This window comes from Trachurus trachurus (genome assembly GCF_905171665.1).
Source record: "Trachurus trachurus genome assembly, chromosome: 21".
Lineage (NCBI taxonomy): Eukaryota > Metazoa > Chordata > Actinopteri > Carangiformes > Carangidae > Trachurus > Trachurus trachurus.
Window position 1 is genome coordinate 30911305 of NC_139899.1, and position 14122 is coordinate 30925426.

Sequence of the window (14122 nt, forward strand, 5' to 3'; positions counted from 1 at the left end):
GTGATAGAAGACAGACGTGGCTAAAGAGCCATTGAACGGGCATTTTTCATTTTTCATTTATTAGTTTATTTCCTAGGGACAGTGCACCACTAATCAACAGAGTTAAAAGAAAAAACTGTAGCTAAGTGGGCCAGAGTTAGCCAACAAGGCTAGTTTTCGTCCGTTGTCCCTGGCCAGATGTCAAAGGCAGCCTAAAAGCCAAAAAAAGGGGCAACAATTAAGTACTTTCAAAACACAATTTACATAACAATCTACCTAGTAAAAGCTCATAATAACAAGTAAAACAGGTAAGAAGTCTGACATACAGCATAACAAAAGCTCATGGCATGCAGACATAACATGCAGACAGGGGGAAGAAGAGCGAGAGAAAGCATTACATGACTCTTTCGAAAAATGGGGAAAAATTGTTTTGGTCACTCGCTAGCTAGCTAGCTAACGTTAGCTAACGTAAGCTAACGTTTAACTCATTGAGTGCCATTGACGTCTATGGACGTCAATCAAAATCCAACGCTTGAGTGCCATTGACGTCCATAGACGTCAAATGCACTTTTCTGCGGCTGGTAAATGGGGACGCTCTCGCGCACACTGTGAGTAATTTTGGGACTTCTGGGATGTGTAGAACGAAGAAGACTGTAGATCAGAGCAAGAAGTGAAGAAGAAGGAGAAGACGAGCGCGATCGGTACAGAGATAAAAAAGTCGGAAAAAGTTTCTATTTCTAGAGAAAAACGACGTGCAGAGCCTGGAACAAGTGTAACGTGGAGCTGCAGGAAGCTTAGCCACTGATGCTATTAGCATAGCTCCAGCATGAAGTGATCAGAGGAGGCAGGAAAAGTAAACTGATCTAGATGATCAGCACCGAAATGCCGAAGCGGAGGCGGATCGCGGAGTCAGTTTCACCAGCTGCTGTAACCCGACGTGACAACAACCGAGAGATCAGCGCGGTGCGTCGCTGCCGCGGCCGCGTCCAGCACAGAGGCTGGAGACGCCACGACGTCTCCCTCCCTCCTTCAGAGACGAGGGGAAGCAGCAGGAGGAGAAGCAGGAGAGGGGAGGGAGAGGGGAGGGAGAGGAGAGGGGAGGGGGAGGGGGGCGTAGGAGAGGCAGCAACTGCTCGTACTTGTTGTATTTTAGTTGTTGTTGTTGTTGTTGTTGTTGTTTTTTGTTTAGTCTTTTTTTTTTGGGGGGGGGGGGGGGGGGGGGGGGGGGGTGAAAAAAACATGTGAAATGAAATTTTCACGTTATATATATATGTTTACATATTTTTGAAGCCAAAATTAAAACGGATAAATCACTATTTTTCTTGAGAGACTCTCTTTCACAAAAATGCATTTTTCTCAGCTTTCTAGAAAAAAAGTGGTCTTTTTGGTGCAACCAGGCTCTATTCAACTTAAGATAAATCAAGAATGGAACAAGGTACAAACAAATGGTTTTTTCCCTAGTTAAATAGAGAGTCTCCTCTTTCCTTTGAGCTGTTTGGTGTTTTCAGAGTCATAGTACAAAATACTCTCTGGGTCTTGACATATTACTCAGAATGCCCCAAAACGCTGGCACCTGGCACTGACCATTTTATAAAAGGTCTGGCACTCAATGAGTTAATCTCCGCCGATGTCCCGTTTCTCCTCGTAAAACTTCAAAAGACATTTGCAATGGTGAAGTAACATTTGCTAGATATCTTTGAAGGTTAAAGTAATATGTTTTTCCTATACATAGGCTAAGTATGTTTATTGATGTCTTGGGTTTGGGGAATGGAATATTGAAAAATTATAAAGTAGTTTTTGCCGAAAAAATTGCTGTCTACCTATCTCGTTTCATAGGGTTTCATCCCAGGGTTGTCCAACCTTAGAATGCTGCGCAACTCGTGACATGGGGAGAAGGCAGTGCTCTGATTGGTGGATCAGCAGACCAATCAGAAGGCCAACAAAGGGTCAATTAGATTTTTTTTAAAAAGGGACAAAACATAATTTTCTGAGCCTATTTTTTTAAATTAATGAGGAAAATGTATCAAAAGAGTGTCAATGAGGAAAGATCTGATCTGTTGACTGTGGGAGTGTGAAAGAGTCACGGCCGCTCTCCTCATTAAGACTAAAAGGCAAACGAGGGCGGTTCGTTATTTGAAGGAAATTATGCGTAAATTTGTGATAATAGAGAAGTGGATGAGAACGGCTCTTATAGACAATTACCTGACAAAGCGAGGCTTAACGAGAGGAAGTGAGATGATGGCGATCTACACTAGGACACGGTGCAACGTCGTTAATGAAGGTGAAAGTCATTAATCTGAGGAAAGACCAGATACCAACGAGTCTGTTTGATATGAAACCACGCTGATGACATCAGGACTTTAAAGACAGAGATCATCTCACTGATTATAGTGAAGATGATTTAACCTGTCGCTGTTTGGTGTCGACCAATCAGAGGAGGAGGAGGAAGATGAGCGTATCACTCGAACAACAAGGAAGGCAGGGCTGAGACAGAGCTGATAAAGAGCTGTTGTTTGTGCTTCACTGCTTTAAAGAGTTATCTCCATGCTCAACACACACACACACACACAGAGTCAAGGATTCCCACTGTGTTGATCCTGCCACACACACTCTAATCCTTCAGTGCAGTGTGAACAGAGATGTTGGACGTCTTGTTATCAGACCTCACATATGGCCGAGTGCAGGGAGTGGAGGAGAGAGGGATGAAAGGATGAATGAATGAATAGATAGATAGATAGATAGATAGATAGATAGATAGATAGATAGATAGATAGATAGATAGATAGATAGATAGATAGATAGATAGATAGATAGATAGATAGATACGTTTATTGTCATTGTCGTTTCCACAACAACGAAATTAAAAGTGCATCTCCTGCAGTGCAAAATTTCATAAAAACATTTTTTTTTTAAAAGAGCATAAAACACACACTCTTTGCCTTTGTGAGGCATCGGGAGCTATACAGTTCATTCAGAGTGGGGAGAGTGCAGCCGACGATCTTCTGGGCAGTGGTTATGACCCGCTGAAGCGCCACCTTCATGAATGAGGTTGTTTGTTTGTATAAATAATTACGTTTCATTATCACTTGTTCTGTTTCTGTAAATGTTAAAGTTTCTCTTGTTTCGAACTCAGCTACCAAATACTTGGTGGGCGGTCCTTTAGTAGAGTGAGTTGTCCTCTAGTTAAGTGTGTAGTCCTAAATAAAGTATGCAGTCCTAAAGTGAAGTGTGTGGTTCTAAGTGGGCCCTGGGTCCTAAGAGTGGGCGGTCCTTTAGTAGAGTTGGCGGCCCTTTATTAGAGTGGGTGGTCCTTCAGTAGAGTGTGCAGTTCTTCAGAAGAGTGAGTGGTCCTTCAGAAGAGTGAGTGGTCCTTTAGTAGAGTGTGCGGTCCTTCAGAAGAGTGAGTGGTCCTTTAGTAGAGTGTGCAGTCCTTTAGTAGAGTGTGCGGTCCTTCGGTAGATTGAGCGGTCCTTTAGTAGAGTGTGCGGTGCTTCAGTAGAGTGTGCGGTCCTTTAGTAGAGTGTGCGGTCCTTTAGTAGAGTGGGCGGTCCTTCAGAAGAGTGAGCGGTCCTTTATTGGAGTGGGTGGTCCTTCAGAAGAGTGTGCGGTCCTTCAGAAGAGTGTGCGGCCCTTTAGTAGAGTGTGCGTTCCTTAAGTAGAGTGTGCCGTCCTTTAGTAGAGTGTGCGGTCCTTTAGTAGAGTGTGCGTTCCTTTATTAGAGTTGGCGGTCCTTTAGTAGAGTGTGCTGTCCTTTATTAGAGTGTGCGGTCCTTTATTAGAGTTGGCGGTCCTTTAGTAGAGTGTGCTGTCCTTTATTAGAGTTGGTGGTCCTTTAGTAGAGTGAGTGGTCCTTCAGAAGAGCGGGTGGTCCTTTAGTAGAGTGGGCGGTCCTTTATTAGAGTTGGTGGTCCTTTAGTAGAGTGAGCGGTCCTTCAGAAGAGTGAGTGGTCCTTTAGTAGAGTGGGCGGTCCTTTATTAGAGTTGGTTGTCCTTTAGTAGAGTGAGCGGTCCTTCAGAAGAGCGGGTGGTCCTTTAGTAGAGTGTGCGGTCCTTTAGTAGAGTGGGCGGTCCTTTAGTAGAGTGAGCGGTCCTTTAGTAGAGTGAGCGGTCCTTTAGTAGAGTGTGTGGTCCTTTAGTAGAGTGAGCGGTCCTTTAGTAGAGTTGGTGGTCCTTTAGTAGAGTGAGCGGTCCTTCAGAAGAGCGGGTGGTCCTTTAGTAGAGTGGGCGGTCCTTTATTAGAGTTGGTGGTCCTTTAGTAGAGTGAGCGGTCCTTCAGAAGAGCGGGTGGTCCTTTAGTAGAGTGAGCGGTCCTTCAGAAGAGTGTGCGGTCCTTTAGTAGATTGAGCGGTCCTTTATTAGAGTTGGCGGTCCTTTAGTAGAGTGTGCGGTCCTTTATTAGAGTTGGTGGTCCTTTAGTAGAGTGAGTGGTCCTTCAGAAGAGCGGGTGGTCATTTAGTAGAGTGTGCGGTCCTTTATTAGAGTTGGTGGTCCTTTAGTAGAGTGAGTGGTCCTTCAGAAGAGCGGGTGGTCATTTAGTAGAGTGGGTGGTCCTTTATTAGAGTTGGTGGTCCTTTAGTAGAGTGAGCAGTCCTTCAGAAGAGCGGGTGGTCCTTTAGTACAGTGTGTGGTCCTTTAGTAGAGTGGGCGGTCCTTTAGTAGAGTGAGCGGTCCTTTAGTAGAGTGTGTGGTCCTTTAGTAGAGTGAGCGGTCCTTTAGTAGAGTTGGTGGTCCTTTAGTAGAGTGAGCGGTCCTTCAGAAGAGCGGGTGGTCCTTTAGTAGAGTGGGCGGTCCTTTATTAGAGTTGGTGGTCCTTTAGTAGAGTGAGCGGTCCTTCAGAAGAGCGGGTGGTCCTTTAGTAGAGTGGGCGGTCCTTCAGAAGAGCGGGTGGTCCTTCAGAAGAGTGTGCGGTCCTTTAGTAGATTGAGCGGTCCTTTAGTAGAGTTGGTGGTCCTTAAGTAGAGCTGGCGGTCCTGTAGTAGAGTGTGCAGTCCCTCAGAAGAGTATTCAGTCTTTCAGAAGAGTGGGAGGTCCTTCAGTCAGACCTAAAATTAGTTGCGACTGATCCCTGATTAGCATCTTTTATTTGTTTGTGTTGTTTGTTAGCCTGTAACTTCCAGTTGCTGACACACTGTTAGCATTGTGCTAATGCTAACACTCACTGTGTATATTGACAAAGGTTCAGGTGTATGTAGCCCCGCCCCCTGTCCTCACACACACAAGTGGATTGGTTGTTGATGTTTGTGATGTATGAAGCCTTGAATCTGTGTTTATGAGACTGTGACTGGTTCATGGTGGAAACACTGAGTCATGGTGCTAATGATTATTATAATTATGCATCATATTATTATAAAAACATCGTATGTGTGTATGAGTCTTCACATTGTCAGACCATCTGGACGTTAACAAGAGGAAACTCTGGATTTAATAATTCAACCAAAACTTTTTCTGTTGTCATCAGTTTGTGGCTGATTTGAGCCGATCAATAAAAACAGGTGCTTCCCGTCTCCACCTGTGGAGAACAACAACAATCCTTAACGAGCCAGTAAAAGCAGAGTTGGTGCGGATTTTGGTGAGGATGAAGAGGACGAAGAGGATGAAGATTATACTACTGTGTCCTAATGAGCAGCAGCTACAGGGACGGAGCTCTGGTTTCTATCATGAGCATGTAAAACATTAGTGAGACGAAAACATGCAGAGAGAGAGAGGGACGGGGAGTAAACAGGGCTTGATTTTATTTTTATTTTATTGTGTGTGTGTGTGTGTGTGTGTGTGTGTGTGTGTGTGTGCTGTATTTGTGAAACGTGTGATCATATGTCCACACTTGCGTTGTCGCTCTCGGGGGATGTGGGCGGAGCTGAGCTGCAGTGAAGTCTAATATTAACCTGGTAGGATTTACAGACTGTGTGGGAGGAGGAGCCACAGTCAGAGTCTGCACCAGTATCACAGCTACCACCACCACCTTCATCACCATCACCATCATCATCATCATCATCATCATCATCATCACCATCATCACCACCACCACCATCATCATCATCATCATCATCATCATCATCATCATCATCATCACATCACATCACATCAAATCACCACCACCATCATCACATCACATCATCACATCATTATCACAACACATCAGATCATCAAATCATCACCACATCAAATCATCATCATCACATCAAATCATCATCACATCTTCAAATCATCACATCATCATCATCACATCATCATCACATCATCAAATCACATCACTTCACATCAAATCACATCACATCAAATCATCACATCATTATCAAAACACATCAGATCATCAAATCATCACCACATCAAATCATCATCATCACATCAAATCGTCATCATCATCACATCACATCATCAAATCATCACATCACATCATCATCATCAAATCATCATCACCACATCAAATCATCATCATCACATCAAATCATCATCACATCTTCAAATCATCACATCATCATCATCACATCATCATCACATCATCAAATCACATCACTTCACATCAAATCACATCACATCAAATCATCACATCATTATCACAACACATCAGATCATCAAATCATCACCACATCAAATCATCATCATCACATCAAATCGTCATCAAATCATCATCATCACATCAAATCATCATCACATCACATCATCAAATCATCATCATCACATCAAATCATCATCACATCTTCAAATCATCACATCATCATCACATCAAATCATCATCATCACATCAAATCACATCACATCATCAAATCATCACATCATTATCACAACACATCAGATCATCAAATCATCATCATCACATCAAATCATCATCACATCACATCTTCAAATCATCATCACATCATCATCACATCAAATCATCATCACATCAAATCACCACCACCATCATCACATCACATCATCAAATCATCATCACATCACATCATCATCAAATCATCACATCATTATCACAACACATCAGATCATCAAATCATCACCACATCAAATCATCACATCAAATCATCATCACATCACATCATCAAATCATCACATCACATCATCACATCACATCTTCAAATCATCATCACATCATCATCATCATCACATCAAATCATCATCACATCTTCAAATCATCACATCAAATCATCATCACATCACATCATCATCATATCACGGCTTCGCATCAGAAGTTTGCACCCTCATAAAGTCCAGATTTCACAAATACACATGTAAATCTCTGTAATCAGAGAAGTTAATGTGTGTGTGTGTGTGTGTGTGTGTGTGTGTGTGTGTGTGTGTGTGTGTGTGTGTGTGTGTGTGTGTGTGTGTGTGTGTGAGGAGCAGAAACCAAACACCAACGCTCATTAACAACCACAGACTCTGTGTGTGTTTTGGTCTTTTCATTTGTCCTTTGACCCAGAGTTTGAATCAGTTGCAGTAAATGAATCAGTCTGAACCGGCTCTGCTCCAGTTTCCACTCTGATGGAGAAACATCATTTTATTGAGGCCTTTGAGAGTTTCTGATCAATATTTATCACTGTTTTAACTTCATGTAGAATAAAGTCACAGATACATGAAGCTCTTAAAGCCCCAGTATGTAACTTATTTGACTTTTTATCAGCAAAAATCAAATCTGTCTTTCATAAATCCATATTTCACTGAAGTGGAATCACAGCCGCATACAAATGAAAGCTTTCTGGTACCTTAGAATGAGTTGTTACAAGTCGTTACAAATACATAAGTGGGCGACGCACCGAACCGAGGCGGCCATGTTGCATCGTGACCGTAGGTAACCACGGAAACCGAGCGGAGCTGTGGGCTCGGCCTGTTAAAACTGTCACCACTGTGTAGTGTGAGGAAGGACGGAGGCACTGGTGTTGCATTCAGGTGCAGTCAGGCAGACGGCCGTCGGCAAACCAACCGGATGTCGTTTAACTCCGCCAGAGAAAGACGGTAAAACAATACCACATCACCATGACAACATATTGTCACATTGCCTGTATTGTTTTGCCTCGTGCTGGCGGACCACTTGTTTACATAGACGCTTGTTTATCCTGTTACATGCAGCGTCTGTTGTCTGTCTGACATCTGCCCGATTTCACGTGAACGCAACATCAAGAATGCTAGATGGGGGTAATTCCTACGCATTATACCTTTAAAAAATATCCCTTTAAATTACAAAGAACAAACAAACAAAGAGCTGCGTTTAGTGGTTAGTTATGATCATATTGTAAAACACTGTGGCTGGGCAGATTATTCTTTACCTGTGACAACAACAACTCCGCTTCGTCTCTGTAGTAAAACTCATTTCCTGTGGACGAGCTTCAAGACCTCAGCAACACTAATCCAGCAAACAGCTTCACTGGGACGTGACTGTGTGAATGAATGAATGAGTGAATGGCTAATAGACACAGTGATGGTTCATGTTTGTGTGGCAAGGACAGATGCACAAGTCTGAAAAGTCAGTTCCTTGAAAAGGTCAAGATGTGTCGTATTAATGGTTTGTACCTGTACACGTGTACTTTGTTGTGTGTATGTGTGTGTGCATCAACATGCGTACGTGTGTGTGTGTGTGTGTGTGTGTGTGTGTGTGTGTGTGTGTGTGTGTGTGTGTGTGTGTGTGTGTGTGTGTGATGTGAGATGAAGTGGATTTATCTTCAAATGCCAAGCCCCCAGCCCATATTTGATCTTGATCGTGACACACACACACACACACTCACACATAAAAACACACACATCAATAGACAAAGTGTGGTGCTGTGCTGCTGTTAATAATTGATAGATTTTACATTATTAAAAAGCAGCTTGATTATTAATGCTGAAGTGTGGTGCTGGATGGAGCGCAGCCCTGCAGAGCTCAGGATGCAGGAAGCCGCCCGTCATGGTGGCGCCCGACAAGAGCACTGACCAAGCACAGACACAACACACACACCTCTGAGTGTTAGAGAGCAAACAACAGCAACAGCGTCTAGATCCAGTCGACTGAACAGAGACAGAAACATCAACGTCATGAGTTAAAGACTGAAACTGATCATTCCCTCCAGTTAAAGAATAGAAAGAATCAATAAGAAGATCTCAAAACCATCTCAGTGTAGTTTTCCATCTCCTCTCTCTCTCAGCTTCTCTCTGGAGCTCTAGTAACAACAGGTCGGTGTCAGCCAATCAGAAGAGAGGAGGAGGCTCTGAGTCTCTCTTCTGATTGGCTGACTGTTATCTAAAGTGATCCAATAGAAAAAACAGAGCAGATTTCAGAATAAAACACTCAGAGAAACCAAATCCTGCCAAGTTGTTGGATGGTGGGTCCAGGTGGTGAGGGGGCGGGGCTTAGTTGTGACATCACAAAGTGACAGGAAGTCCTGACGGCTGGTTTTAAGGCTCTGTTTCTGAATACAGGCTGTGTGCATTTCTCTGTGGACTGAGGCTTTGATACTTTCACAGTATTAACATAGAACCTAGAGCTGCTTTATAATCACACTACACATGGACATCTACCTTTATACTGTATGGAGCTTTAACACAAACATCTACCTTTATACTGTATGGAGCTTTAACACAAACATCTACCTTTATACTGTATGGAGCTTTAACACAAACATCTACCTTTATACTGTATGGAGCTTTAACACAAACATCTACCTTTATACTGTATGGAGCTTTAATACAAACATCTACCTTTATACTGTATGGAGCTTTAACACAAACATCTACCTTTATACTGTATGGAGCTTTAACACAAACATCTACCTTTATACTGTATGGAGCTTTAACACAAACATCTACCTTTATACTGTATGGAGCTTTAACACAAACATCTACCTTTATACTGTATGGAGCTTTAACACAAACATCTACCTTTATACTGTATGGAGCTTTAATACAAACATCTACCTTTATACTGTATGGAGCTTTAACACAAACATCTACCTTTATACTGTATGGAGCTTTAATACAAACATCTACCTTTATACTGTATGGAGCTTTAACACAAACATCTACCTTTATACCGTATGGAGCTTTAATACAAACATCTACCTTTATACTGTATGGAGCTTTAACACAAACATCTACCTTTATACTGTATGGAGCTTTAACACAAACATCTATCTTTATACTGTATGGAGCTTTAATACTTTAAATAGTGGCCGCATGTGGACTGGATGTTTGTCATGGTTTTGTGTGAAACATCTGGATCCATGCTGCATGACAGATGTGACATGGTGCAGACACCTGTTGGGCCAATCAGCATCGAGACTAATGTCATTACAAACCAGGGGCGGTGATGTAACACTTACATCAGCTAGTTTGATTGATCTAAATCGACCTTTCACTCGACCATCACAGCAAATTAGCGTCGTGTACGGAGGATTAATGTCTGTCTGTGTGAGTCAAGTTAGAAGGAGAAAAAAAAACGCATTTCATCTCCTTCACATCTGCCTAAATAAGAGAAAAAGAAGAAGTTGAAATATTAGCAGAAGTTTTACACTCTAAAAGCCTGCGGATCAGTGACATTGATAAAAACGAGCTTCTTTCATAATCTTTTGTTCGTCTCTCTCACCTGCAGTCAGACCGACGCTGCCGACGAGACTCTAAATGTCACTTTCAAGTGTTCGTCTGCTGCTCGGTTCAACATGTTGCTGTGATTATAAGGAAGAAAAAAGCTTCTTTTCTTTTTCTTTTTTTTCCTGTCGCTCCGAACTCCATCATCTCTGTGACCGTGGAGGGGAGGGGGGAAAAAAAGACAGTGAGACAGACGGAGCGGGTGAAGAGCTAAATTAAGTCGAAGCACAGATGGGGGAGGAAAGAGGGGAGAATGAAGGGGTGAGGGAGGGGGGAGGTGGAGGGGTAAGAGGGGTTGTGTTGCTGCTGTTGCTACGAGTCTCTCCTCCTCCTCCTCCTCACCCCGACTCACCCCCCCTCCCCCTCCCCTCTCTGTTTCTCACCCCGCCCTTCCTTCATCTTCACATCCTCTCTCTTCTCACTCCTCCTCCACACTCCATCACACTCTTTCAGGTTCCTGCTCCTTCCTCTCCCCCCTCTCCTTCCTCCATCTTCCTCTCTCATTCCTCTCCTCCATCTTCCTCTCTTCCATCCTCCCTCTCCTCCCCCCCTTCCTCTCCTCCCTCCTCCCTCTCCTCCATCCTCCCCTTCCATCCTTCCTCTCCTCCATCTTCCTCTCCTCTCTTCTTCCTTCCCTCCATCTTCCTCCCCTCAATTCTCCCTCTCCTCCATCTTTCCTTTCCTCCCTCCACCCTTCCTCTTCTCCATCTTCCTCTCCTCCATCCTCCCTCTCCTCCCCCCTTCCTCTCCTCCCTCCTCCCTCTCCTCCATCCTCCCCTTCCATCCTCCCTCTCCTCCACCCTTCTTCTCCTCCATCTTTCCTCTCCTCCCTCCTTCCTCTTCTCCCTCTACCCTTCCTCACCTCCATCCTCCCTCTCCTCCCTCCATCTTCTTCTCCTCCCTCCTTCCTCTCCCCCTCTCTTTCCTCTTCCTCTCCTCCCTCCATCCTCCCTCTCCTCCATCTTTCCTTTCCTCCCTTCACCCTTCCTCTTCTCCATCTTCCTCTCCTTCTTCCTTCCCTCCCTCCTCTCCTCCTTCTCTCCTCCATCTTCCTCTCCTCCCTCCACCCTGCCTCTCCTCCTCCATCCTTCCCCCCTCTCCTCCCTCCCTCCTTCCATCCTTCCTCTCCTCCCTCTCCTCCATCCTCCCCTCCTCCACCTTCCTCTTCTCCATCCTTCCCCTCCCTCCCTCCTTCCCTCCATCCCCTCCATCCTCCCTCTCTTTGTTTGACTCCTTCCTTTATTTCCGTAGCTCTGTCTGTCAAAGCTTCACACGTTACTCTCACACACAAACCTTTATTGTCTCTCTAATCTCGCTGACAGTGACGAGCCGTGTGGTTCTTGTTCTCTGTTGAACCGAACCCGAACCGGAGAGCAGCAGCCGTCGTCGTTATCTCCAACGCCACCTTCAGCTTTGCCGACACAGCGACAACTAAGGCTCCTCGTCAGGGTTTTTAAACACTAATCCACTCAGATGTGATTGCCTCCAAACAATTAGTGGATGGTGGTGGCCATGTTCTGTTCTGCTCTGAAAAATAATCGTCTGCACTGATGCTGCTGGAGTAAAAAAAAAAAAAAGAAAAAAAGAAAGAAAAGACGACTGAAGGATCCACAAAAACATCTGAAATCGCCGTCAGTGACACTTCACATCTAAACGGCCGCAGACTCACAGAGACCAATTAAAAGAGAGCAGCAGAAAACTAAGAGCCAAGTTCGCAACCTGTTGACAGACGGCTAAAAATAAATCACAGCTGACTCTGACACTGACACAGTGAAACACAATATTAACACTGATATGACCAATTCAGTACAGTATAAAGGTAGATGTTTGTGTTAAAGCTCCATACAGTATAAAGGTAGATGTTTGTATTAAAGCTCCATACAGTATAAAGGTAGATGTTTGTGTTAAAGCTCCATACAGTATAAAAGTAGATGTTTGTGTTAAAGCTCCATACAGTATAAAGGTAGATGTTTGTGTTAAAGCTCCATACAGTATAAAGGTAGATGTTTGTGTTAAAGCTCCATACAGTATAAAGGTAGATGTTTGTGTTAAAGCTCCATACAGTATAAAGGTAGATGTCCATGTGTAGTGTGATTATAAAGCAGCTCTAGGTTCTATATTAATACTGTGAAAGTATCAAAGCCTCAGTCCACAGAGAAATGCACACAGCCTGTATTCAGAAACTGAGCCTTAAAACCAGCCGTCAGGACTTCCTGTCACTTTGTGATGTCACAACAAAGCCCCGCCCCTTCACCACCTGGACCCACCATCCAACAACTTTGCAGGATTTAGGTTTCTCTGAATGTTTTATTCTGAAATCTGCTCTATTTTTTTTATTGGATCACTTTAGATAACAGTCAGCCAATCAGAAGAGAGGCTCAGAGCCTCTTACTCTCTTCTGATTGGCTGACACCGACCTGTTACTAGAGCTCCAGAGAGAAACTGAGAGAGGAGGTGGAAAACGACACTGAGATGGTTTTTAGATCTTCTCATTGATCAACATTTCAAAATAAAACAGTGGAGAGGAGTAGTCTTTAAGAATCTGGACCTTTACTGTCGATGTTGTTCTGTCATTGACTCAGTTTGGTTCGGCTTAGTGTAAACAAACAAAGCCGGTATGAGGAGTCCACGCGGGAATCGGCTCCTCTGATTGGTCGTTTCGACATCAAACTTTCTCTGAAGGTCCGACCTTGACACTGAGGAAAGTTTGTGTCGGCTCGGCCCACAGCTGCTGCTTTTTTTATCCGTCTGAAAATGAACTTTTTCAATGTGGGAGGGAGCGGTGTGTTCCCACCCAGCTCCATTAAACATACAGTCCGACACACTCTGCTCTCCTGCTGCTGCTGATCGACTCAGCAGGTTCAGTCCTTTCATCTCCGCTCTTTAATGATCTGCAGCTCAGACCGACCGTCTGTGTTTAATTGATTTAACCAGCTTCTCTCCCTGATCCCTCTCTGCCTCTGCCTCTCTCTCTCTCTCTGACGTATAAACCTGTCTGCATGTCTGTGCTCCTCCGCAGGTAAAGGAGATCTGATTGGCTCGGACTACCTGACCAAGGAGCAGGTGATCAAGACCAACGCCAACGTGAAGGCGCTGACCTACTGCGACCTGCAGTACATCAGCCTGAAGGGGCTGCGCGAGGTGCTGCGGCTCTACCCCGAGTACGCCCAGAAGTTCATCAGTGAGATCCAACACGACCTCACGTACAACCTGAGGGAGGGACACGGGGCCGACGTGAGTGTGTGCTCCCTTAGAATAATTACCCCCAAAGTACTTTACTTTACTTTATTTGTTTATTTGGTCAGGACAATGCATATTAATGGACAGTGAGTGCTAGAGTACCCACTGTAAATACACCGGATTTAGCACACGTGCTAAATTGAATTCCTTTATTGTCATTCATACCAAGGTATAAACAACATTTAAATGCAAACCTCGATGTGGTTAAAAACATCAATGAAAATAAAAAAGAAAGACACACAATCAACAACAATAAGACAATAAAATTCAATATTGCACAGTCTCTAAAGTGCAGCAGTCAATTTTTAAAGTGCAGTCAGTCAGTGTTACATCCGTAGTCCCCAAAACAATA

At 43.9% G+C, this 14122-nt stretch overlaps 1 protein-coding gene across 1 annotated transcript in view; it reads left to right on the top strand.

Annotated features, from left to right (window-relative positions):
* kcnh3 (potassium voltage-gated channel, subfamily H (eag-related), member 3) overlaps positions 1–14122 on the top strand; it is a gene marked incomplete at its 3' end in the record, with an annotated part of 202757 nt that overhangs the window by 173609 nt on the left and 15026 nt on the right. The window contains exon 11 of the mRNA XM_083996055.1: positions 13550–13764. Coding sequence (XP_083852181.1) covers positions 13550–13764 — 215 coding nt within the window. The remainder of the gene's footprint in view (positions 1–13549; positions 13765–14122) is intronic.